This window comes from Leptosomus discolor, chromosome 6 (assembly GCF_034619465.1).
Source record: "Leptosomus discolor isolate bLepDis1 chromosome 6, bLepDis1.hap2, whole genome shotgun sequence".
Taxonomy (NCBI): Eukaryota; Metazoa; Chordata; class Aves; order Leptosomiformes; family Leptosomidae; genus Leptosomus; species Leptosomus discolor.
In genome coordinates, this window is record NC_141396.1 from 36,576,260 (window position 1) to 36,603,901 (window position 27,642).

Here is a 27,642-nt window from a genome sequence, read left to right on the forward strand (position 1 = left end):
TTTGTTTCACTGCACACCTTTTGAAAAATTACTCGTTAAAGCAGCACAGATTAGCATCACCTCTGTCCTAGATCAAGCCTGCCCCTCCACCCCTGCCCCACGTGAAGCCCACTAGAAGCACTCTCGCAGCACCTTCGGGAGGCTGGCGAGCAGCACTTGGTCTGGTACCTCATTAGGAGGGTAGCTCCCCACTCCCCAGTGTACACAAAGGCTTTCTGAGCAACTTGTTCAAGTCATAATAAAATACCCAAAATATTCTGAATTACAAATTTAAATAAAGTGACATTATTCCCATAGTTAAGTTGCAGATCAATTAGATTTATTTTTTTTCCAAAAGCTATTTACAGATTTACAAGTATTTGCTTTATATTTTACAAAAAGTTACATCAGGTAATTTAAAAACCATTTTTCTTTACAAAACCTACGTAAGCATCTACACTGAGGTGTTAAAAAGAACAGCTGTATAAGCTTTTAGAATGTTAACTAAATACCTACCCTCGAAAGACAAAGCTAAGCTAAATGAAGTGCAAGAACAATGAAAAGGTCTGTTTCAAAGCCTCTCCTTTCCCATTAGTAAGAATATTCCAACCCCATGGCTGAAGGAACGACCGGGCTGATAACTCTGCTGACAGCTCGTCAGTGCTGACCAGAGTGTGGAGGTTCCATGGCTGGACTCCATTGCACGAGCAGCTAAAGGGATGAGGGCAGATCAGTTCGCGTGCCGTGCTGCGGAAGTGAGGACAATTTACCAAAGGTATTTGTGTCTGCCTACAGGAAGAATAAGGGTTTACACTCCTGGAGAAGTTACCATCGGCATGAAGAGTGGTCAGACCTAGGTGTACTCAGAAGTGCACTGGAAAGAAAACGAAGTTTAGGAACAAACTCTGACAGTCTGAGAATGATGACAAAACATGTAAGAACCTTCCTGTCCAACCCAGGACGGATGTGGTCCCCAGTATTTAAACCCTAGTCTGTCTTGTTGGCAGACTCGCTCCGCTGCTAGAGCTATGCAGTGACTGCATGCACAAGCCCGAAAGCACAACTTACACAGGAACAGTGCAAAGATACTTGTTCAAGGGTACAGACAATGTCACAAAATTTTGTGACAGGCATCTCTCTTAATAGAAACATGGATATGTCAAATTAATAGTTAGTTTTAAAAAATAATTGAGGAAATTGCACCTTCCTACATCAGATGCCTAGAAGCACCTGACAGACAGGAGGGCTGTCTGACAGACTCTCCCCTTATACCTGTGACTACAGAGTTGTCAGTGCAATATTCTTGCATGTATCAAATCTTGGTAACTAAGGGGAAGTAAACAAATACGGTGTTTGGCAATAACTTATCGGACCACTGCATTAATTGCATTGCTTTTCTTAAATACAATTTAAAACTACCATACAGTTTTGCTTCACAGCAGCCTACCTCAGGCACATTCTGCAGCAGAATTAGGCTGGACTTGTTGCAGACTAGCCTCTAAAAGCAGGTAAGTGTATCACCTTTTTCGAGATGGTCATAACGACTAAGATACTTGTCAAATACATCTTAACACTGAAGCCTTCTCTATAAACTGCCCTGCTTCCTGCAAAACAGCTTCTGAGCCATCTGTTAGACTAACACTGTCATCTGTAAATTCCACACATGCATCTTCTATGTTTGGGTCCCATTTTCTCTATCTGTTTCAAGAGGAAGCAGACAAGTAACTCCTCCACAGTACCTTGAAAATGCAACTTTAAACTGCTTACCTGAAATTCTGGAAATACTGCTGTACATTCTTTAGTTAGGGTTTTTGCTGTTTTGGTTTTTTTTTTTTTTAACAGGATTAGCTAAATACCAAAAGGTAGTAAACATCTTGTAAAATAACCTTATGGCACATTAGAAGAGCACCTCTGTATAAGTATTGCATGGCAGGAATCGCAGACCCGAACAGGCTTTGGTGAAGAAGGCAGAGGCAGCTCATTGTCAGAACAGGCATTACAGAAGATCTCACCGCAGTTCCTGCAATGATGCTAAATAATGGGGAGAAGAATACAAATTACAATTCACAGTGGAAATATACTTGGTGATTGGACACCAATAAACAACACACACAGAGCAATCCGAAGGGTGATTCATTCCACTTCTTTGGTCTGAGCACGGAATCAAGTTTTCAAAAAATAATTCACCTAAATCCCAACTATGATGCAATCCTAGACAGACCATGGTCTAGATGCACCACAGACAGACAGACAGATGGTCTGTCAAAGACCGTATATATTTTTATTTTATCTGTGTGTGTATGCTTTGCAGATTTCATTCAATCCCTGGATTAAGAACATACTCTGCTATATAAAAATACAATATAAGCAATGATATTGAAGACAGCGGAGGATTCTGTCAGGTAGCTAACTGAGATTTAACATAAAAAGGTAAAATAAAAATTCCTGCACGCATTAATTAAGCATGGAAATTAACACTACATTTTACTTTAACACAACAATAAACTCATAGTTTCTTAGTCTATTGTACAAAAAAACGCCATAAAGAGACTTCCACACATGTCAAATTATAACAGTGCCAGAGCTGAGGGGCATTTGAGATAATGAGTCCACAAAGCAGGCTGAGTAATTTTTAAGTATGTTCCTTTGTAGCACTTCACCAAAAGGCAGTGTTTCTTTTGAAACTGAGGCCCAGCTGCACTGTTCATACCAAAGAACTAGAAAGACATCTCAAAAGTAACTATGCACTCATCTGAGCGTTGACATTTCATGCCGCACCTCTATAATTATTAATGTTCTTCTCACAACACATGTAAAAAGTTGGAAGAAATTTTGTTCAAGATTTACCTTCCTTTTGGAAAGAGAAAATTCCTTTTCACATAACTTGCAATGTGTAGCCTCTTTGTCCTTCAACCAAACCTGGCCCTGGAGAGAAAATTACCGTAACTATATGTATCTGATGAAGTTAAACTTTGGGTTCCAGAGGACAAGACAAATCAATAGCAACACACCTACTGCCTGAATTGCTTAATGCCCCGAGACCAGCATAATGTCACAAAGACACTAAAGCAGTATAAGACTGCTCCGAAACACTGCAAAACCTTGTAAGACAAGATGAAGCAGGAACAGGTGCAAAGAGAACATGCTAGAGGTAGGAAAGCTGGTCAATGGCTGAGCTGGGAAAAGCAGAAAGGCAGCCAAGTCTCCGAGCTGAAGCCTATTGCCCTGCTCATCACACAGGAACAGTCCCCAAGATGCAGGGAAGCGGAAAAAAAAAAACCAAACCAGGACAGTGTCAAGAACTGTTAATTTCCTTCTGTCTAAACCAATTAATAAAAACAGGAGTCTGCTCCACAAAACCATTTCAGATACCTATACTTGGACTGAAATAATACACAAGGTGACATACAATGTGATCAAACATGTGCCAGCAAAATCTCTCTTCTCAAGTGCTCCCTGCATATCGTTAAGAAAGTTCCAAAACTCTCAACATTACGTATCATATTTCATCAGTTTTGGTGCTACAAGTTTACTTAATTCCTAGGATGATCAAATATTTATTGATCACTGAGTAGTAGAACATAATTTAAGCTCAGTTGGCTACACATTGTCCCAGATACGTGTTGTAAAATATAGAAGGGTGTGCCGTCACAAGAAAAGCATCAAAATGCATAGCTGTACATCAAACAAACAAACAAAAAAATCAAAAGCAACTGAGTATCTTTTTCCTGTGAGGTTACAAGGAGTCTGGTTCTCTCCCACTGAAGGAAGTCATACAATAAATCTCTTCTGAATAGCTGCTGTTGGAGAGAAGTCTTCTCATGGTTACAAAATATTTCAAAGGGAACATTAAAAAAAAAGTTTCTCTTTCCTCCAAATACTACTAACCTGCAACGCTCTGTTCGCTTCTTTTATATCTTCTATTTTCAGCTTTGATCTAAAGAATAAGATAATGCTATTTCAAACTTCTATATCGTCAGTTATGGTCTAACAACTTTGCAGATACTTAAAAAATTGTAAGCAAAGCACTCTAAACTTTTAGTCAGTGTTTTATATTACAGCAGCATCCAGGAGATGCAATTAGTATCATGCCCTGCTGTACAAAGTACTATACAAAGACAAGCTCTCCCCACAGGGCTCAGAATCCTTCGAATGGCTGTAAATTTGCTTCAGGTTATGTGGATAAGAGAAATTTGTACCAGCATAGCTCTGTGCAAATAAAGCTAGCACACAGCACTGGTACAAAACCAGAATTTAAACTTCTGGACTTGTACAAGACCACATCACATCATTATGGAGAAAACGGCCTCCCCACAGCCATCTTGTGCCAACCCGCTCAGAACCGACTGAGTGTATCTCTCTCTCGCACGTGCGCTCTCTCTCTCCTGACAGTATATATACTAAGTTACTCTATAGGGCATGAAAGCCCACACTAGTCATGGCAAAAGTACTTAGATATCATTACATGGAACTTTAACAACATGTAACAGTATCGAGAGCTGTGCTCAGAGCTCACTGCTCACTATAGTCTGAAGGGGTTTTCACAAGGTCACCCCTTACATCCTCTACAGACTTAGCAACTATGGCCCATGATTGTCATACACAGACCCTTCATCTCTTCAAAGAAAGGAATCCACGAACATGCATCCTCACAAAAAGATAAGCACTGTCCTGCTGGAGCCAGAGTTCTGCTTTGGGAATGCCACAACTGCAAACTAGCCAACCCATTTTCAATGCAAAACAACACCTAATGCCCCCAGGCCCTTTTAAACTAGGATTTTCTACTCAGAGCACTATAGTTACCCATGAGTTCACAGCTAGCCCACCAGCCAAAACCAAAAATGAACAGACCTGATCTAACTAGACACATTTCTTTTTGCTAACAGGCTAGGCAATATTGTTGTATACAGTCTAATTCATATGACCGCCATCCTATTTTTCTTAATTCAAGTTTATATGACAAAATCATCATCAAGAGTAATGAAATTACTCGCTCAGCTTGGATGCCAGTTCTTGAAGAGCAGCTTCTTGGTCTTCACATATCCTTTTCAGTTGCTTGTTCTTTTCCTGAAGCTTAAGGAACTCCTTAAAACAAAAAATGAAACAAACAAACAAACAAATACCAAAAAAGCCCAAATTATTCTCAAAATTGTATTTGCCTGCCACCTAGAAAACTGCTACTAACCAAAGCTGATCTTACAGAGAAAGCAAAGTGAATGAATGATCCACCACACTCTCTATTAAGATTCCCAAATCCCGCTCGAAGAGCAACAACTCCAGATTAAACTCTCTTAGACCCCAAGAGAGGAAGCATTTTTGCTTCTGCAGTCCTCTCCAGGAAGAAAACAAAAATAACTGATTGCAGAGACCAACACCACTATATAGACATGGATACCAAGTCAGGGAGTAGCTGAAGCACTTTCTGCCCTATGATGAGAAGAGAGTCTTCAATACAACTGAGAAAGGAGAACAAGGATTTCGTTTTTCCTTATTCAAAGCACTCAGTTCTGACCTGAGGACTGAATGGGAAGTGAAAAAAACAATTTTTTTTTCTTATTCTATTTGTGAGAATACATTAATTTTTCTTATCTACTTGCAGAAATTCTTAAAAATAACCACGTCCATAATTAACTTCACAGTCTTCTTCTAAATTACTAGTCAAGTTTTACTGCAGAATTTACTTTTTTAAGGTTAATTATTTCTTGGGTCTCTATTCTCAGATGAGACAGAGTTTCCTTTTCCTTTTGAAGATCATCCTCTAAGGTTTGCCGCCACTCTTTTTCTATCTTCAAATCTGTTTCCAGCTGAAGCCTAGAATATTCCAAACAAACAAACAAAAAAATTCACTGTGCATAACAGTATCATTTTAAAAGAAAAAAACCACCACAAAAAAAGTGTTTTTTATTTCTGGGTGCAATATACTATCATCATAATAAACAAATGATCAGCTTGCACATTTGCTAAAACAGAAATAATGCATCATTATCATATTATTTTAGACAGCAATGTAATAAATGAAACAAAACACTGTCACTCAGAAAATGCTTTTAAAAAGTAGTGTATTTAAAGGACCAAGAATACGGTATAACTTTGAAGAGCTGACCCTGGTAATAAATGAGCAAGAGAAGATTAACCACAAACTTCTGAAGTATTTTTAAACATGCATAAGGCAAAGCCCCCTTAACCTTACATAGCTTGTTTCTAAAATAAACCCAACCAGCCAACCACGCTGCCACTGGTGATGCAGACAATGATTGCAGGTATCTCTGCTGCTCTTAAAGGTTATTTAATATTATACCATTACATGTGAATCTTCTGTTTTAGACTATGGCTTATGGCATTTTGAACAGAACTGAAAATAAAGGAGGAAGGACTTTAAATTAGTATTTTTGTATTGAGTTTCTACATGTATTCTATGTACTCTATGTATTCCTACATAGCTGAGGTTTAACATAAAAAAGGATTTAAAATCTACCAGTTTAACTGGAGTCCAGTGAAAAGAATTAGGGCTGCTCTGATGGAAGATCCACTCCAGCTGGAATTTCACTATCAGTTTCACAGAAGAGTTGGTGTTCAGAATGTTACAGAGAAACTAAAGGATGGAAGCACACTGCTCAACCTTCTAGATCTAAACTGTGCCAACATGACAAAAAGAGGGAAAAATCTGAAAGCAGTCATGCGAGGTTTTTTGATGGAAAACCTGTATCCACATGAATTTTCCTGTTCTAAAATCAAAACCATTTTTAAAGGAAAGACTTACATTTCGGGACACTACCTCAGCATCTGTCTGGAAAAGATCAGAAGTGAACATGACCTTGAGGTTTCAGAATTGCAGAATTCTAAGGCTGAGGTCTGAATTGTTCTTTTGCCAAAATCTGCAAAGATGACTGTGGTAGCAAAGTGAACATTTGTCATGACAGTTAAACAAGTTTATTAACATTCAGAGTTGTAAGAGAGGCAGGGTGGGCTAGTAATTGGATTGGAAATCACTAATTTTTAAGCCCAAATCCTTGTTGTGCCACAGATTTGCACTGTCTTAAATAATTTACTTGTTACCTTTCCAAACCGGGAAAACACCTGCCCTTACAGGGAGCTTTTTACATTATGTATTGATTTAAATCAGTACTGAAGGATTTAACAAGAGAAAGACTAGAGGGCTGGCTTTTATATTACTTTTTACTATTTATGATTCCAGTGGAGTTTTATTTTTTATTTCCTGCACAGTAGTAAGTTAAACCACTTCTACCTTATTCATAAGCCTGACCAATAAAACTATTCTTACACCATTTCTGTTTAAGTTTATACTACTACATACTTGTGGGTTTTGTCAAAAGTGTGTATTGCTACTACTACTACTACACTACATATTTTCCTCCAGTTATGATAATTTCTTCATGAATTAAGCTGGCACTTTTAGACAAAAATAATGCTGTTCTTCCCCTTCCTTTCAAGCTGCACACCATTTTAGAGGCACCCAAAGGTAGCTTGACTTTCTTGGAATGGCGTATTTTCTTCCACCTTGCCAGTACCTAACATGAAGATATTTAGTATTTACATTCTGTTCAAAATCATTTATCAACAGCCAGCCGGTATTAAGACACAGGACATACTGCAATGTAGAATGTTTACTGCTGTGTATTTTTCCAAACAGGAAAGATATATACTTACAGTTGTTTCTCCTTCTGGGAGAATTCTTTCTGCAGACTTTCAGATTTATTCACATATTCCTGTTTAAGTTTCTCATCCTCAGCCTCAGCCTCCATTTGAGCCTTCTCTGCTTGCTGCAATCTGGTGTAATTCAAATCAACTTTGGGTAAAACTGAAGCTAGAACTAGGGTGTAGAGGGTGAAGAAGACAAATAAAAGAAAAATGGGGAAATAGAAACATTTCTAAATAAAAACAAAGTTTGGGGGAAACTCACAAACTCAAATGAGAAATCCATACAATGCCTAGAGAACTAGCTCCTGTTTTTTCATACAGTAAGAGAGTAATCACTGTAAGTAATCTCTGTTTTATTTTATGCTTATGAATAACAGATGCCAAAGCATGATGATACATATTTTAGAATTGAAGCATATACCTTAATGCTTTTTTTTTTCTTTAGCATATGTTCATGTGTTATTTTTGGAAGCTTTTCCCCACTTCAAATAAATCCTGTAAAAGTACTTGGCTTGTACTAACCACCTAGCATGTGTTGTGCAAAAGCAGCTCAAAACAATTCAGGCATAAGGCTAAATACAGAGCACTGCAATCAGACAGCAAAAAAACTTAACTAGCCTAATACAACAAGACACATCCTGACAGGTCCCACTACACTTACAGAATTACTTCAACTACAACATATTATTAAATCAATTTAAATAATCCGTATTAAAAATAATGCATTCTTACACTGGTTAAAATAGCTCCATACTATAGACAAAATAAATAAAACGGATTAATCTAGAAATTAGGGATTTGGTTTCTTATTTAATCTTTCCTTTCTGAATCAGGGGTTTGTTTCTGCTTCAGCTAGCACTCCCCCTGGAATCCATTAGCTCACCATGGTTCCTCTCTGCTTGGTCACCTCTTCAGTCCAAAAAAAAAGATTGATGTAATGTAACAAAAGTAAAGGTACTAAAATGGAACTTGTGCTATACCATAGCTACACCTGTCTTGATGAAAACGCAGGAGAGTAAAAGAGCCTCGAAAATGCCACTGAATGTCCCCACCTGCTGTGTCGTGTCTAACAAAACTGTTTCAAGAGCCTCTCAGGTAAGTGGTGGAAGAAATCTGTGATACTCTCTCTGTGTGCTTGATTTCTTGCTTCCCAGCAGCTAGCTGAATGCAGAGTAACTCACAACTCCCAATGTCAGCCAAAAAGAAATTAAGTCAGCAATACGTCTACATTTGTGCTTCTACTGATGAAGTTGCACCAGCAGGTGTTTCCAAAAGCTGCCAGTAAACAAGTCATAGAAGACTGGAATTAAACTACCTTAGAAAGTGTGTACTATCTCGTTCAACTATACCAGTTATTTTAAGAATGTTCCCAGTCACATCTGAAATGGTAGTGCACAGAAGGCCAAAACACGTATGGAAAGGAGAATACTGGGGAAAAAGCAGGGTCAATTCACTGGGCAGAAGCAGCTGAATGAAGCTAAAGAAGCCAGTAACACCAAAAGCAAGTGAAACCCCTCCCTAAATCACAAATTAAACTGCGGTGTAGTTTCCACAAACAAGGTAGAAAGGACCTTGCTACCCAAGAAACACGCTAGCCAACCCAAGCTACAGCACCATCCTCTAGACTAGCAGCAAGGCTAACTACACCGCTGGAATTCAGACCAATGCTGAGCTGGACCGAGTTTGCAGCAGGATTCGTGATTTGGATGATACCGAGGCAGATACTTGTTTGCATAATGACCGTGAGATGGCCAGCGCTCCCATTTCTGCTATGGTCTATCTGTTCTATTCAGTGTTTCTGGTTTGGGTTTTCTTTAAGGATGGGAGATATTTATTTATTTTTATTTTTTAGTAGCCAGCCCATGTTAACGGCTCCTTCTGATTCCAAACCAAGGAATAAGGTAATATATAATCATGGAGTAGAAATCCTTTCTGTATTATTGCGTCCTGCCCCTACTGTTGCAAACACATCCCTTTCTGCTGAAAGGCCCTAAGATTCTTTTCCCAGTCAACTACCCCTCTACACTTCAGAGCAAACATTGGGAAGCTCATCAAGGACAGCCAGCAGCTAAAACTAATTTCTGCAGTGCAGGCAAGCAGCAACTCGAACGTGAGATGTGAAGACTGCCTAATGATGGGTGGAGGGAGCGAAAAGGGGGTGGGCAAAACCACAGGTTGTGATTACAGTGTAGGCATGGCTACAGACAGGCAAGATCCTTAGCTGACAAACAAGTCAGACAAGTTCAGGATCTGGGCCCTAAATGTAAATCCTATTCATTACTACAGCTTCCACTGTGGCTATCCTGGTGCAGCTGTTCTAGGCAGGAGTCACGGCTGCGAAGTCTGCTAGAGCATGCTGTCCTTCCTTTCTGGAGCCCCATCCAAGTCCAGGCTCCAAACACATTGTAACTCCACAAAAATATTCCACCCCACGTCACATCGGCAAAATGGAATTGTGCTTTAGTTGTTTTACCCCCAAGCCCTGTAATTCTTTCATTGTACATACCAAACGTGTATGTTAGCACCACTCTGTTTTTAAATATCTCGTTCTGATACAGCACTCAACCCCCTTCCCCCAAACTCCTATCACTCTGTTTAAGAAAACAGTGCTAGTTACAACCAAAAAACCCAACACAGAGCATGCTTTTGGGATACATACAGCCTAGAAGTGAAAGAAATAAGCAGGGGAGAAGGGAAATATTAGTCAGAAGGGCTACTTTTTACATCTATTAGTACCATAAAGAATAGGAAAAATTACTAATTAGAAACTAATGTCAAAAATGTACAGTCAAAGTAAAGATATCTAACCTTTTAAAATAAACTTCGACAATTAAGAAGTGATTAAATAGCATTAGAAAACTAGCTTACATTTGCTTAATAATAGTGCAGTAGTTTACTTTTCTTTCTCTTTTTTTTTTTTTTTTTTAAAGAGGGGTAAAATGAGATCGGAGATGATGTTCTTTCAGAAAACAAATTAGAACCCAGCTATGATCAGTTACAGTGCAGTATTTCTAATACCACTTTATATTTAAAGTTGTAATTTTAGAATTAAGTTGTATTTTATCAATAATTATTTAAAGATAACAGATCTGGAGGAGTTTTCAGAATGATATATCTTTGACAAGTTTATACTGGTGCTGAGCTTCATTGCTGGCACACTTGATGAATGACATTGCAATAGTCCTAGTTTGAGTTAACAGATCTTTGTCACTTCATGAATGCAGTGGACAAAAAAAATCAAAGACAGATGAAGGCAGCAAAATAGTAAAAAACAAAAATTGGGATAAAGGATAAAAAGAAAAAGAAAAAAGAGGAAAAAAGGATGTCAATAAAAGAATATTCATGTCTAGTTTTTTTAATATATAACCATGTTTTTCATAATCAGATTTAAATGAAGAAAAAAAAAGAGACATGTCAAACACCAACATGACAGGGTTTATGGATGTGTTATATTTTACAATTAAAAAGATCATTGTTGCATATAGGCCACTAAATTAAAACATATGAATCACATTTTAATACTATGTAATGCATGCAGTCTAATCACAGCGTAAATTTATATACTGGAATTTTAGTCTTTCACTTTTCAACCTTTCAGTGTAAAAACTCATTAGATCATTGAAAATAATGGTATCTCCAAAGCAACAGATACCAATTTTAATAGCTTCAGCAAATACAGCAGTGATCCATGAAGGCATTAAACATTTATATTAAGCACATGCTTAAGTATAAGCAAGATTAATGCTTTAGTTTCTATCGCATTCATGCAGGTGAGCAAAAGAAAAGGGGGGTAATAATGAATCAGAATTTTGAAACAGCCGGAAGAACAACTTTTTGATATCAGCACAAAAACCTAGGACTAGAAGAAAGATGGTGGAGGAAGAAAACTGAAATATTAAGTTTGTGTTTAAAATAACTGTATTTGTTAAAAAGAAAAACAATTAAACAGTAAAGCACTAGTTAAAGTTTCAGTAAGTTACATTTCAGTGGTAACCGTGTAGGAACGCAGTACAATGTAAGGGGATGGAGACATGAATGAAGAAAACCAAAGATGGGCCTGTACCTTTGTTCTAGTTGTTTCATAGCTGCATTAATTTGATTGGTCTTATCCTCTAATCGACCAATTATTTCATTCTTTTCTTTCATAGCATCTTCAGAAACCTGTGTTACAAAAAAGGTTAAAACTGAAATAAGTATATATTTCGCTGCTCCATCATGGGGGATTTTTCTTCAGGATCTGAAGGGTAAAATGTTAAAATGGCTTCAGGTTTTGATTATTTTTAAAATCCCAACTGAAAAATGTAATTGACAGTACTTAAAATTTTATGCCTAGCAAATGTGTAGTTTTGTACTACACAAGTATACATTTTTCATTTTGGTTTCCTTTCTTAGTCAATCATATTCCAAGTCAACTTAAATTCACTGATCATCTTTTTAAGTAGCCCATTAGAACCTTACCAGTGAAGAACTAAGACGCTTAGTCCTGGAAATCACTAAAGGTTGTCCAACTCATATCAAGTACTAAGTGCGCCTAAAAATCTTTTAGGAATTTTACTACCACATTTCACAATTTTGACTGCTTGCAGAGCTGTTACAACCACAGCCTGAAGATCCATGTAAAAGGTAAAGCATTAGCCTTGCTGTACAGATCAACACTATCAACTGGTCCCTAAACCGCAGAGACTGGGCATGATTAATCCCTTTGCCCAGGAAGCGGTCCAGAATGTCATCAAGTGAAATCAGTGTTACCCACAGTCCCCAGAAGCACAGGTTTAAAATAAAACAAAAGCCTACAGATACTAACATACTGAAGAACATTCCTGTGTTTTTTTTTCCCAGCTTTATTTATATTTCTCTTCTTCTGGTCCAGTCTCCTCCCAGTTGCAGGTGAAAAAGTAGTGTCAATTATCTCTCTGCAGCATCCTGATTTTTTTCCCCCCTCATTCTGCCACAGATTTGACTGGGTTTCTTGTGCTGTTTTTGATAATTTATTCTATAAGTCAAACCTGCATAAATAGCTCACTGCTAAACCTCCCTGGTGTTTGGTCATTTGTTAACTGTTTTGGGCTTCTGAGATCTGCATTCTCCTGAAGCAGCATTGCATTGTTAGAGAGTTTCTTAATTAGATAAAAAACAAACAAACAAACAAACAAAAAAAACCCCACCCTGTAATTAGCTTTTTACGTTTAACACAACCTTGTTTTCCAAATGCCTTTCTTTACTCCGAAAGTTCAGATCTCCTCTCTAATTCCTCACTACGTGCCTACATTCTCTCGGTTTTTTATACAACACAGGCCAAAAAGTGTCATTATCACTAGATATTCTATTACTCTCTCTATTCCACATAGCATGTTATTAGGCCATGATCTTATTCTCATGCTCTTTTCTTCTATAAACGCACTAACATTAAGTGACTGCATTAAGAACTTCTTTGTGTGAAATCATGCTTGCATCAGTACTGTTCCAAAATGAAAAGCGAACCTAAGAAATAGAAAGAAACCAAAAATTAAGGAAACAGCTTATTTAACTAAGCAAAACGGTAACGCATCTCTCTCTCTGCAATCAAAGTCATTTAGTCAGTTTAAAAGCAGATTGTTCCTCTACCTGCAGCTTTTGGTACATTTCCATGTTAATTGCTTTAACTTCATCAAGCTGCTGTCGAAGGCCTATGAGGGTATCCTGCTTCTCATGGATGTCCTTCTCCAGCAACTTCATGGCAAGTTCTATCTCATGTTTCATACTAACTTGAACCACTAGCTCATTCTCCATATCCTGTAAAACACAAACACAATGCAACACAGAATATTTAAACAATTATGCAACATTTTAGCTCTGTTTTGAAAAATACAAAAGCTAACTCTAACAGAGCTGCAGCACCACCCATTTCATCACTTCAGAAATTCTGCCCCTCTAACCTCACAAACTATCCAGTACATGAACATTACACTCTTGTGTACTTAGTGACCAATGTGGAGGTTTTTTTAAGTTTGGGAGAAGACAACTCACATTCTAATAAATTACCCTGCCAATGTTGCATAGAGTTGACTAAGCATTAATTACAAAAATAGAGCTAAAGGATTTCTATTTTCACAAGAACGATGTAGCATATATACAGAGCATACAAAGTACCTAAATATTTCTCAAAGAAAATGTATTTTCTCTACCATTCTTTAGCAACACTGTTACAGAAATACTGATGTATTGATTGCTCCTTAAAAAACCCTTTTTACTACAGGCAGTTAGAGAAAAGGCAATTAAAGGCAGCATCTAAGCTCAGCAAAAGCAAAACTAGATATATTGATATAATGACACTTCTCAAGCTCAATCTTTTCTAGAAGTGCTGTATAATCCTAGAAAAGAGCACTTACTTGTCGAAGTTGTGATTCTTCTCGAAGCTGTCTACGTGCTTCATTGTACATCTCATCTAAACCCTGCCTGGAGTGTTTATATGTCTGAAGTTCTGCTTCAACATCCACCTTAGTTGCCTACAAAGATACAGAGAATCTATCTATGTTCATCACAAGTTTGGCAATCAATAGCATAAATTTATGACTTGTGGGGGAAAAAATAAATAAATAAATAAATAAAAATCGCTAAAAAATACATTCTCCAAGCACAGTACAAACCATGGAAAGAGCTACTTCCACTATGTGGTCATCAGTTTTATAATATGAATTGAGTAAATCTAGCAAAATAAACAGCTGTACTACAGTGAGGTCCTCCTTCAGTAAGTCACTCTAACACACAACTGTTTCAACACTGAGCAATCCAAACATTTGCTTAACCTGTGCTTTTACCAATCATCCTGTAAAACCCATACAAGTAGTCACATAAAGAGCTCCAAATCACAGCCTAAAAAAAAAAGGTTCAGCAGCTGTATACATGATTACTCCAAATGATATTCCATATAATGAGACGGGTCAGAAGAGACAGTTTGCCAACTGAAATATGCGCTGTTTTGACAAGATTTTCAGGTAATATTGCCTTAAAAGCTATTAGATATAGTTTACAGTCTAAAGAAAAAAGGAAGGAAAGAAAAATAGAAAGAATACAAGGAAAAATGCTATAAAATGTGCATATGGTTATAAAACAATCCAGTGTCCCATAATTTCAATATACTTATGCCATTATAAACCTTTCCAGATGTAACAGGTCCTTTCCCTAATAAAAGTTGTTTTAGATTTGGCCCAGCTACTGCTTATAAGTTGCAATGTAAGAACATTTGAACGACAATGAACCACATGACTTTGCTACATATTAAATGTGGCAAGACTAACATACCTCTAGATGATGCTGTGTTTTCATTAAAATAAGAGTATTTTCACTCCTTAATTGATGGTTTTCTTCCTGGAGCTTAATTATATTGTTTTTGGCTATCGCTAACTGAAAAGAAAAAAAAAAAAAAAAAGAAAAAGGGGAAAATCAGTATGACCCCTTATAAAAGGGGTCACAAAGAAAAAAATGTTCTGATGAATGCAAGACCAAGACATTCTCTGAACTATTCGCACAGTTCACCAAACAGAGGTTTAATTGTTTTTAAAGAAAACATAAGCTCCTGGTTTTAGTAATGACTAACTTTCATCACACAACAGAATGTGTACTTAAGATACTTCATTATTTCATGTCTAGTAGAGAACAGGCTTTGTTTTCATTGCTTCATCATGACTTAAAGATCCTCAATTCCCTTTCCTCATCCTAAAGTTTTTCTTTCCACTTGGATTCAAATATATCGAGTTTTGCTCTTTTTTGGACCTCTTAATATTTCATATGGAGCAATTTACGTAAGAAAATCTTTCCCAAATGAAAAGAAAATGTATTTACAAAAGTGGAAACATTATAACTGGACCCTACAGTACAGACCATAACGTCAGAATTATAAGCCAGCTGATCAAAACAGGTGGACAGCTGGGCTGAAGACTTGTAAAGCAACCAGAATACTCTGGCAATCAACACTCAGAAAAAAATGTTTTCCCTCTATCTGGATACATTAATACTCAGAGTGAGCAAGCTTATCCCTTCAACAGCTGAATTTAGACATTTCAGTTTTCCACTTCATTAACTATTTCTCAAGCACCTCAGATTAAAAAAAAAAAAATTCTGCTCTTACAAAGCTAAAAATATTGGAATCTAGTCAAGCATCAAAGATAACCAGAAATGTAGGATATAAATACAAAACCAGAGCTAGACAATTCTAAAAACTGTATATAAGCATATGCTAAATAAGCAAGAAACAACCCTTTGGCTAAAGCTGAGAACGGTTACAGAAATTGCTCAGTGAACTACTTTCTGTCTCTTTGTAGTAACTGGTGTCACCCTTTGCGGACTAGTCATCTGCACAAAATCAGACTGGCAGCTGGCATTAAGAAAGGCTTCTCTTCTGGTTTTGTCCAAAGTGGGAAATTGCAATGCTCTACAGAATTAATTTAATGATGCTACAGGATACCTAGGCAAGCTCACTTCATATCCCTGCAGCTACTACACCTTTTCTTCAAGCATTTCTTCTTAGATTAAAAGTAACTAAACATATCATACAGAACTTATGTACATTAAAATAATATAAGTATATTTACGAAAAGTGTTTGAGAGTAAATAGTATCTGCTACACATTGCTAAAAGAAAATAATACCTCTTCTATCAGTTTAGTGTTTGATTTCTCTAGTGAATCAACTCTTGCATGTAGACTGCTAACTGTGCTACTGAAAGAGAAAAAGAAAAAACATTATTCAGGATTACATCAAACTCATTCAACCAAGCTCAAAAGCTTTAATGTGAGGTACAACGCCTAATGGTTAAGTGCTAAAAGGTCTGCTCCCATTATTTGAGGTTTTCCTAAATATAAGAAAATTAGTCTCCTTTGTTGAACATTTATACACTTCTTTCCAACTCCCAAAATGATCCTTGTTCGCTTAAACTCCTGGTTAGGTATGACTTTGCATGTACTCTCCCTTTCCTTTATCCTCACAACTACATTGTATCCAAACGTTTAATGAGTGCCCTGAAGAGACAGTTTACAGTCTTCTTGCAGTGTTTTCCCCCATATAACAAAACCATTCTCCAGGTTCTCTTCTTCCAAAACCCATTTATTTTATAAAATTCTTTGCTTCTCCATATTTTTTGTTATTTATCCTCAGGCTACCTCTTTCTTGATGCTTGTTGACTTCATTTATAAAAGTCTCATCTGAATTTTATTCCCCTTTATTACTCTGTGCTTTTTAATCGTACCAAACTACATCCAGGCCTTCTCCATTACCTGATTGCCTATTTTTGCTGTAGGCACATTTTTTTAGGCTGCACTTCACAAACGAAACCAAACCCTATTCTGTAACACCATTTACTTTCCCATGTATTTATACTGTGGTGTCCTCAGAAGTTACCAGTTCATTAAGAACGGCAAGGTAGAGGAGATTAATGCATTTTAGGATGTGAGGAAAGGAACAGCTGATGTGAAATAAAATAGGAGAGTTGCTGAGCCACTAATTTGCAAGTAATTCCATGCATAAACCAGCATACAAGAACATACTCAATACACAGGAGTTCACCTGAATAATGACAACTATCATCACACAAGCACCACTATTCTTAATTGTGACAGCTCCTTTCTCCTCCTTAACTTACTTTCATTTTGCTCATATCTGACACAGTCAGTTATTCTGTCCTGTTGAAGGTTTATGTTCAGTGACTGACATGATTTCAAATCAGAATATCTTTACCCCAAAAGTAGCCATATAGTAACCAAGGACCAAGACTGCCAGCATTAAAATTGAAAAAATATGATTACGTCTCAAAAAGGGATCAAGAAGATCAGCTATATGACAGATTCTACAGATATTCTTTGTGGGTTTGTTGTTTGGTTTTGGGGTTTTTTCTTTTTTTTGTTTTTCTAGCTTCTCACACTTTTAATATTGTACAATACTCCTCAGAGAATTACAATCACTGTTCCTTCATTCGTACAGTAACAAACACAGTGGTAGACTAGGTTTGCTCTATCCAGCAAAGCAAGGGGGAAAGGCTGCTTTCCTGAAAACTGTTGCTGCAGGAACAACAACCTACAATGTATAATTAGTTTCTAGCAAGCAATGAACTTACTCAGTTTGGTCCTGGGCATTAAAGTTACAAACTAAAATATTAGGAAAGGCAAACAAACAAAACATAGGGATTCACCCAGAACACTCAGTAAGACTTTCTGAAAACTGTTAAATAGAATGCAGTTAAAATCCATATTCCTGTGAAATTATGAATCATGAGGACCTTGATCAGTTTTGGCCTGCTGTTCTTAGTTTCTTTGAAGAATAAAGGTTCTGACTGTCAAAAACAAAAGCATGAAAACTGAGACTTCCCGAGTCTCTCCAGAAGAGTGTATCCTTTCCAAGTTCACTACATCCTCAGTCTAAACATGAAGAATTTGCACCCCTTTCTCTGAAGTTCTCTCACAAAGCCATGGTACAAAAGGAATTAGAGGTGTTTTACCTGTAAGACTGGCCTGACATGTATAGTTCAAAGTAACACACTTACTTCAGCTGCCTGTTTAGTTCTTCAACATAATTCTTTTGGTCCAAAATTGCAGCAATCTGTAAATTTCTAAAAGCAAGCACATAATAAAATCAGCTTTAACAAAACGATGTCGTGAACTATGTACTGAAAACACACATATCTATCATATGTAAATGTCCATCTTAATTGTGCTTTTTAAAAAGAAAGTAAGCAACTTCATCTCACAATCATGACATAAGAACATACACAGTCTCAAAAGAAAAAGGATGTTTATTTACTCTGCCATAACTCTGGTTCTTTGAAACACTGACTAAATCCCAAGCTGGGGGCTTAAACGTTAGCAGGTTCCTTTTCATTGCCACATTGCAATTCTCCAATACTACCCATCAGGTAAAGAAAGTAGATGATGTTGCTTAGGCTTGCTTCAGAGTGCAAATATTCTTCCAGCTAACTAGTAATACAGAACAATGTAGTGTGCCATTTTTCTCCAGATGGTGAGATCAGAAGACTTCATATTTATGGAACCTGACTTATTTCTACTAAGAACAGGGCACCAGGCAAGAAACCATGTGTTAATGTGCAAAATCTAAAGTATTTGCTAAGGACATACCTTTCCTTACCGCCAATGTCATCATCACTCTTCAAATACATAGAGAAATCGATCACCCCAACCTAGAGGAAAGCAAATGTACACAGTTTCATATCACACAAATAACTTTGTTGATATTTGTGGTCTTGTATCTACAAAATTTCGAAAACCTCTGTTACATCAGCTTTTGTAAGCTTGGTCCAGTTTCAGACAGAAGCTCAAAAAACCAAACTGTAACATTCTAAATAAGATTCTTTTGGGGGTTTTTTAAGTGCAGTCTCACGTATTTGTTAAGAATTAGGTTACCTTTGAACAGTTATCAATGTACCATGTACCAAATCCCAAAGAAAAGGTGACTTCTTACCTCTGACTGAGCTTAAACAAGAACTTACATAAAGACTTTAATTTGGGAAACTACCAGATACTACTCAACCCTACCACTGATTAAGTAGACTTGTGACAATTTGTCTGCAGTGTTTCACGTGATTTCCTATCACAGCACATCGCCCAAACTGATGTTTCCCCCATGTTTAGTTTTTCAATATTCCTTGCCAAATTACAGTACCTCTCCACACTGGCCGATTCCTAGGTGTGCCAACTCAACTGCATTCATTTTTTTAAACCTTGCTAAATCTGAATCTCATTAATTTATTTTCTATTAAGTTGTAATTTAATCATACATGCTATAAGTAACATTACCATGAGTTCTGCTTCCAACTCTATTCATGAACCTCTAACAATAGTAATTAACCACGTTTGCTTACCCAAAACCCTTCCTTTTTGATCTCTACACAAAAGTGTTTCAATTTTTCTGACCTACTGCTTCCTTCTTGAGTTCCCTTTAGCTTTTGAATACAAGTAACTTGCAAAGCTTAACATTTCCTTGGTTTATACAACGCTTTCCTGTCCATTTCCTATGAAAGCCTTCTACTTGTTCTTTCCATATCTTTTCTAAAAATTCTCCTCTCCAGAAGCTTTTTAAAAAACATATTTTGCTTATTAAAGCAAAACACTCTCTATAAAAGTTACTTTGTTTCAGTTCTCCATGTATGCATACCTCCATTTCACTACTGAATAGTGTTCTTCTAACATACCAAAACGATGCTCCTGGATGCAACTTTCATCATGCTTCAGAAGCTTCTCTTCCTGCTCAATACAACTTGCAGCTTCTGGCTTATCTGAGAAGATGCCTTATTTATACTATTCTTCACAAACAGAATTACTCTAAAATCTCATCTGGACAGTCACTACTACCTTCTCAAACAAAGTTTTATCTCCCCTCATACAGCAAAGCCACCACGTGACCTCAGATAACAAAGGCATAGCTAGCAACAGATTTTTGTGACTTATAACACACATACAATACGCAATACTAAGAAGAGCACGTTGATAGTTTTCTATAGTTACAGGACTTACAATGTTACATCCGGTATGCAAAATCAGTGCCTAAAACATTAAATAGTAACTAGAATGGACAATCAAAGACAAGTTAACCCTATGATTCAACAGCACACATACCAAATTAGCTATAACTTTGCCACAGAAATTGCTTTTTCATCAAATATAAGTTGAAATATAGTAATAACTACTGAAACTATTATAATTTTTTCCACAAAGAAGCTGGGAAAAAACAACCAGGACTGAACACAGCCTACATTTATAAATACTTGTGCATCTGCCTTTAAAAAGAATCCGTCAAGATTTTCTTGGAAAAGATCACAGTTCAAAGTCAAAGCACTTTGCAAAGGAGGAAGAATTCTAAGTCTTGTTTTGCAGATTGAAAGCAGTCACCCTCTTACAAGGTCTTTTATTATACTGTGCGAAGCAAGTTTCTGTTTCAGGTCCTTGAAACATTCCTATTATGTTCCAGAAGAACAATAAGCGAACCGAATGGGATAAACTGATCATAGAACGGTACTTCTCCTGCAAAGCGAAAGGAGGAGTTACGCAATTAAGATGGAAAGAACTCTGCATTGTTACTATTGAGTCCATTTGATGATGAAGCATAAAACTTTACCCTTGCATCGAAAGGTCTGACTCAACTGACACTGAGGTTAATGCAACAGTCCCCACTGATCCAGGAGCTGGATCACACCCTACACAATCTCTAGTAAGATTTCTAACAAGTGACAACTCTACGGTAACAAAATGTACTGTACATAAAAATCCTATGGCTTGCATGTACATTACTTTACCTGTATTGACTTACTTGTGAATCTAGGTCTTCTCCCTTCACACACAGGTTAGCATCTATCACATTTAACCCAACTAATAACCCAACAATAACTGCTCCTTCTTCCTCCATCATTAGTGCATGATACTCATAAAATTCACTGTTAAAGAAGAAAATTGCATCTTATTGGTATACTCAGTATATTTACATCCAATAAATAAATAATAAGCGACATCTAAATCTGAATTGTTTATCTGATTTTAGCCTTACTCCAACATCCTTACAGATGAACTGGGTCTGCCCATACTTTCACCTCATAAATATTTAAAAATTGCAAGTGCATAGCTTGTCTCAGAGGCTATTGAAAACAAAGATGCTATCTTTGGCTCCAGAAATATGAACCACAAGCTGCTGGAGAGCTGGGAAATTTGGGGGGCAAGACTTATTTTGCCTTTAAAAAAACAAAACACAGGGTCTTCCCTATACTTGGTTGCTATTAGCCACTTCCGAATAGGATACTGCAACAGGTGGATGCTTGGCCACACTCAGTCAGAGAACTCTTACGTTAAGAATCACTAGAAAATGCAAAAGAAGAATGGTAAAAAAATCTACCTTGTGTGAAAAAAGGTCTGGACTTTAATGAACATATGCTTGAAATTAAAGAAGCCAAGTAAGATGTTAAATGGGTAAGAGAAGACAAACAGAAAGGGCTGAAATGCTAAAAAGGTTTTTAAAAGAAAAACACTCCACTAAACAACAGAATACCAACACTTACTTCCTTCTCCTTGCATTTTTTAAATAAAGTTTTAGACTCTCTGAAACAAACTGTGCTTTCAATTAAAAAGTCCATTGCTGTTGAACACCAGTATCATCCTGGCATACCAGCATTATCTAGGTGATAAGTCTAGGTGATAAGAAAAGTCTTAAAAGTATGTATAGGTTATAGAACTGAAATTAAGATGACAAGGTTTTTTCCCCTTCGTTCTTCAACTACCCCATCAGAAAGGAAAAGTTATACTAGAAGACAGCAATGCCAGTTTTAGAACTATGAAAGGAAAAGAAAATTCAATGCAATAGTCCTCCATGCAACGGTAGCTCAACAGGAAGCCATGCATATGGTAAGGGTAAATTCACCCCCTCTCCAGAGGTTTCTAGTCCATATTCTCCATGGCAGAGAAATGCAGCAGGAGCCCTTCCCCATCACCCTCATCTATGAAGGAACAGCCAGGCATGTTGCAGAAGACCCACCTAAATGATGAGGAAGAAACATCCCTTCACTCATCAGCTGGCCCTGAATCTTAATCAGGCAGTGATGTTTCGTCCCTCTGCCCCGAGGTCTGGAAGAAATCAGCCTACAAGCCAGAAGCTACACCTTGCTACACTAAGGATGGATTAAAAAGTAGCAAATAGAAAATAATAATGTATCGTTCAGGAGACTAAAAAGCTAAAAATAAATCGTAAATAAAATTTACTTAATTGTTTACCTGAGGAGATCTCTCTGAATGATTAAACAACGAAGATAGTCAGCCATTTTCTTCTGCATTAGCGCTAACCGTAACCAGGCCCGGGCACGGCCCAGTGGTGTTCTGAAAAAAACGGCATGAAGACAAACAGTCCCAAATCAACAATATATCAGTTAATTCACTGTCTTAAACATCTTATCAGATGATAGGCAGTCAATAGAACAATTGGTATTTCTGAAAGAGTATTTTAAACTATTAGTTGAGCAAAGCAGTCTGGGAAGCCATAACGTCTAGGCTTTGACTCCAAGCTCTAGGATATCAGAAAAATTTTCATCCACTCAGCTGGGCTTGGAAGCAGACTCTAGAAAGAACAGGAAGAGAGAAAGCACAAGAGCCTGACAGTAAAATGAACCATGTTGCTCAGAGAGAGAAAACATGCAACTTTCTACACACTGATGTATTTCAGTGTGCTTTGCTCTCACACAGCAAATGGCTAGCAGCATGGAAAGACTTAAGAGCAGTGCTGGTTTCCTCTAAGTACCACCTTCTTAACGTGACAGCGCCTGTCAAGATAATCTTGAAAGTTCTGTTTCTAGCTGAAGTAAAACATCTGCAACAATTCAGCCTCCTTTCTGCAACTTGCTTATAAAGTCTTCAGAGGAATTGTGAGAAAAATAGCTGAATGTCCATTACAGCTCTGCACACAAGCTTGCCTTCCTAATCCTATTCTCTGGGTCTACACAACACATACTGAATTCTAGATTTAACTCATACTTATTTACAAATTCAGTGGTATCTTAGAAAGATAACTCAAAAGAGATGAAAATGTATGTAATTGGCAAACATTAATATCCAACAAATTAAACCTGAACCTTTAGAACCTCCTCCTCTAGTGCTTGCACACTTGGAAGTGGTAAGCACCTAAATTCAAAAACAAACAAAAAAAACCCAAAAAAACAAAAACGCACATGCTGTATCAGGATAGGAAGAGTGTAACACACTTGGCAAAGGGTATTATTTCATCTGGCCTGATAACAAGAGTAAATAATAAGTTATGTATCTACGCGTTTTAGATAAGGCTAAAGCTATAAATTATAACCCTTATGCTGCCATATACCAATCACAATGTAACCAAACCCTTTTAGAATGTAATGTACAGCCAATTATAAAGCTAAACAGAAAAGCAGAGTGCAGAAACATCAGAAAATAACATAAAAATATTTTAGCTGTTTTGTGGAGAACACAAAAAGCTATCAAGATTCACCTGTGCTCTCCCCAAATATCACATGCTAGCTGTTCAAAGGCTTGACTAATGCTAAATGAAATCATGAGACATCTGTAGATTTTCAATCACATCTTTTATTTTCTTGCTGTATTTTACGAAATACTACTTACTTAAGGCCAGGCAAATCTCTAACACTTGCTGCTATTTCCTCAGCTTCTGGATACAATTTCTCCACAAGTTCCAGAGGACCCCAGATGGTTTTATTGTAACTTAGAAAGGATTTTCTTACTAGGAAAAGAAAAATTAAGTAACTGAATTAATTTAAATTACTGGAGTAGCTTTCTTCAAAATAGCTGGTGTGATGAAAGGGTTAACTGCTCGGCTTGCTCAGTTCATCAGTATCCAAAGACATCTTCCTAATTACTTTGCTGTGAACATAAAATAGCTGTGCTAGAACAAAATAATATAAAAAAGGATGACTAACTAAAAATTCAAGCTACATACATACATGTGGTTCTGGTAATCCCTGGACAAATTACAACAAATGGTATACAAAAGAAAAAGTTGGTAAATGGAAAAATAAATGTTGTGAACTATTAATAATGCCACTATTAACTATAAAAGGTGACAATTTACATATTTTCTTTACTTCTTAAAGCAACATAACACATTTTGGTTTTATCTCATTCAAGAGAGAAAGGAAGAAAAATGGCATGCTTGGGATGAGAAATATACAGCTACAGCAATTACCACACCTTTAAGGCCATGTTTCAGGCAGTGCTCCATGACAACAAAGAACTGCTGCAAGGGTGGGTAGTCAGAATCCAGAGTGCGGCCAAAGCTCAAAGCTGATTCAATAAGTCCTTTGATACTCAATTTAGCCATGTTCAGTAAATTTGCTCTTTCTACAGCCGTAGGATCCTTTACAGCTAAGACAATAAAGAAAAAATAACGTTATGGTTCAAGTTTTAGAAGAGACACAAAAATAATAAAATCCGTTATGGCCACCTTGTTCAAAGACAAACTTATCTCAACCTGGATAAGCTCAAAGGAGTAATTTAGTAAGTGCTATAAAACACCATGTTATAGAAAAGCATCCACTCCAACAAACACCCTCACAGATCTTACGTTGGTTCAATACGTGCGTGAAAAAATGAGGCTGGCAATGTCAGTTCTCAGGTATTAGGCACCAACGCTGCACTCAAAAGCTCTGCTGCATAACAGCAACCAGTGCCCTTACCAGAGTATCAAAGCAGCATTCCTATTAATGCAGGTATCTATTTGGTATATTACAGTCTACCTACAGAAACAGACATCGCTCTCCTTATATATAACTACTTTCTGCTGTAGTCTTAATTTCACAGCAACGTAAACACATGCTTTCCTTCTTAGGCTGTACATAGTCTCAGCCAGTAAACCAGGTGCAGTTTCAGGAAAGTATTAGATTCTGAAATTTCAGTTTCTCATACAGCTACAGAATATTTTTCACATAGGAAAGCTTGAGAATTCAAGGTTTTGCTTTAACTTAAAAAATGGTTTTGGTAAATTTTACAAATGTACGCTACAAAAATACATTTGGGGATTAAATCTAGTCAGTAAAAAACCCATAGCTTTTTAAAATAATTTTAATCTGACAGAATAGAGAAGCTTCCTCTTCTTAGAGCTCCTGCTACTGAAATGAGCGTGTTCAGGAGATTCTTAGTTTATTTTCACTTATAATGAAGCAGCTCGAACATTCAGGCCACCCTCTATTTTTGCCAAACTGAAAGAGAGACAAAAACAACCCTCTGTTTACTCACCCTCACCAAAATAACTTGGAAAGTAAAAAAAGTTGATGATTTACTGTTTTCTACTATTTGCAATTAAATCTAACAAATGAAGTAAAAAAAACCCAAATGGACACATAATTTTTTTTAAGACATTGAGATACAGATGTCTATATCTATATAGATTTGGGTCTGAGAAAAAAACATGACCCTCTTCCTCCGCAAATTTTAGCATTGGTGTATGACCTTATCTCTTTGCACATCACAAAGCATAAAGAACGATATGTTTAACATATGTATATGTTAAAACAAAAAAAACCCCAGATCATTATAACAGGTAGATAATTCTCAGTTCTTCAAACAGCAATGAAATTACTTGTCTCACATCTTGCATACCACAGCTTTAGTATTGAGGTATTAGATGTCAGAAACTAAAAAAATACTTTCTTGTTTTCTGTATTCCTAACTGTCCGTCAAATACCAAATTACCCTATTACCATACAAGACAACCTATCCCAGTTTTCTAGAAAAAAAGAAAATGACCAAAATAATGTATCCAAGACAACGTTAAAAACTACTTCTACAGTCTCTCTATTTAGGAGTACTTCAACAGAAAACACTAGATGTTAGAAGACACAATAGACAATTAGAGACAGCGCTGTGGCACAGCTCTACCCAGTTAGCAGTCACAGCTCACTAGTTTGTCTCTCGACTTCATGCCTGCTCAGCCGCTGGGGACTGAACCCACCCTACCAAAAGCAGCATCGGTACCCCCGTCTGGAACAGATAGAGGCTTGTACAACAGAGACCCTTCTGTCGGTAAAGCTGACGTCAGGCTCCCTGCTTATTAGGTTTACTATCAACAGTACTACATACAAGTATTACTGTAGGAAGAGCCTTGTTCCGTTCAGACTTCAAGTGGCCAGCCCTCCCTAGCCACACAGTCTATTTCCCCAAAGGCATCTTACAAATTCCTTTTCCAAGTGACCTCATTTTGACTTTTGTAGCTGATCCTCCCCACGGACAGCCTTCCTGCCCTTTTAATCGTCAGCCCTCTTGCCTGGTCTTTCTGAGGCAGAAACGCATTTTAGGTCTATTTTAAAGCGTGGTCTACCTGCATATAGCTATTTTTCTTTACCGGCTTCTTAGAAAACAATCAAAATTTAGAATTTCATGTAGCATGTTTTCTAGTAAGTGCTGCTCAGGGATTGTATAGGGTAGACTGTACATAGACGGAGCAAAACGAGCTATGAAGGGCTCTTCTCACCTCGAAGCAGCAGCCCCCGAAGGGACTACCTGCAGGTGGCACGGATCTCACTAGCAAGGCTTGGCCCGACAGACAACATTCATCTCCCAGAAGCGCAGCTAAACCCTTACTGCAAACAGTATTTTTGCAAAAAAACAAAACAAACAAACAAACAAAAAAAACCGGAAGCGTGTAGTCGCTACGGCTACAGGCTAAATGAGGTCTCCCTATCTCACCGACAGCTAGTGGAAAACACGTCTTTTCCTCCACTAAAGCGTCCTCGCCTGCACAAACCCCTGAGCCTTCCCAAAGCACGGTCCCCCCCTCACACCACCTGGTTTCCATGAGCGCCGGCCGCACCTCCCAGCGACACGGAGGGAAGGAGAGAAACAGACCCCCACATCTCCTGACAGCCCGCGGGGCCAGAGGCCGGCACCGGCGCCAGCCCCCGAGGCCGCAGGCCGTCCCCAGCCCCGCTCCCGACGCAGCGGACATTTTCTGCCTGTGCGGGCGCCGCCGCAACGCGGCTCGCAGCCGCTACGCGCGACGGCTGAGGGCCGGCGGCCGCCGCAGGCCCCCTTCTCCCCGGGCACCCCCCACCCAGCGGGGCTCCGCTCCCCGGGCGCCGCAGCCCCCGCTCACCCATGGCTGGAGAGGAGGAGCCGCCGCCCCGGCCGCTCCCTGCGGGCCCTGCCGCTCCTCCCCTCCCGCCGCTGCGTGGGCCCAGCCCCTCCGCCCGCACCCAGCGGCGCCCCCGGCAGCGGGAGGCCCCGCCCCCGGCCCGGCCCCGCCCGGCGGTTGCGGTTCTTCCAGGGGCAGGGCTGCTGTTTCTTTTCTGCCGCGGTAACCCCCGCGGCCAGGGTCTACCGACAGGGCTGCTCTTCTGTCCCTAGCCCTGAGCGCAGGGGACAGCAAAGATGGCAGCTGCCTTTCCAAAAGCTGGCAAAGAGCGTCAGGGCAGTCGTACCTCCTCTCGCCGGCACTATTAAGCAGCATCACCTTGAGCCTTCTCTGCCTCTCTCTTGTGACTAAAAGCTTCAACCTCTAACCT

General features: G+C 38.1%; 1 protein-coding gene across 1 annotated transcript; it reads right to left on the reverse strand.

Moving 5' to 3' along the window:
* Positions 1-401: 401 nt before the first annotated feature.
* On the reverse strand, positions 402-27,261 carry RUFY2 (RUN and FYVE domain containing 2). Its single transcript, XM_086467275.1, has 18 exons — positions 27,234-27,261; positions 24,335-24,508; positions 23,750-23,867; positions 22,376-22,477; positions 20,928-21,051; positions 18,740-18,801; positions 18,151-18,216; positions 16,265-16,334; positions 14,920-15,021; positions 14,007-14,123; positions 13,243-13,410; positions 11,702-11,799; positions 7,648-7,767; positions 5,661-5,790; positions 4,970-5,064; positions 3,868-3,916; positions 2,827-2,904; positions 402-2,010 (listed from the first exon to the last, which is right to left on the reverse strand). The coding sequence occupies exons 1-18, from the start codon at positions 27,235-27,237 to the stop codon at positions 1,867-1,869; spliced, it is 1,821 nt and encodes a 606-aa protein (XP_086323401.1). The 5' UTR covers positions 27,238-27,261; the 3' UTR covers positions 402-1,866.
* Between the last annotated feature and the right edge of the window lie 381 nt (positions 27,262-27,642).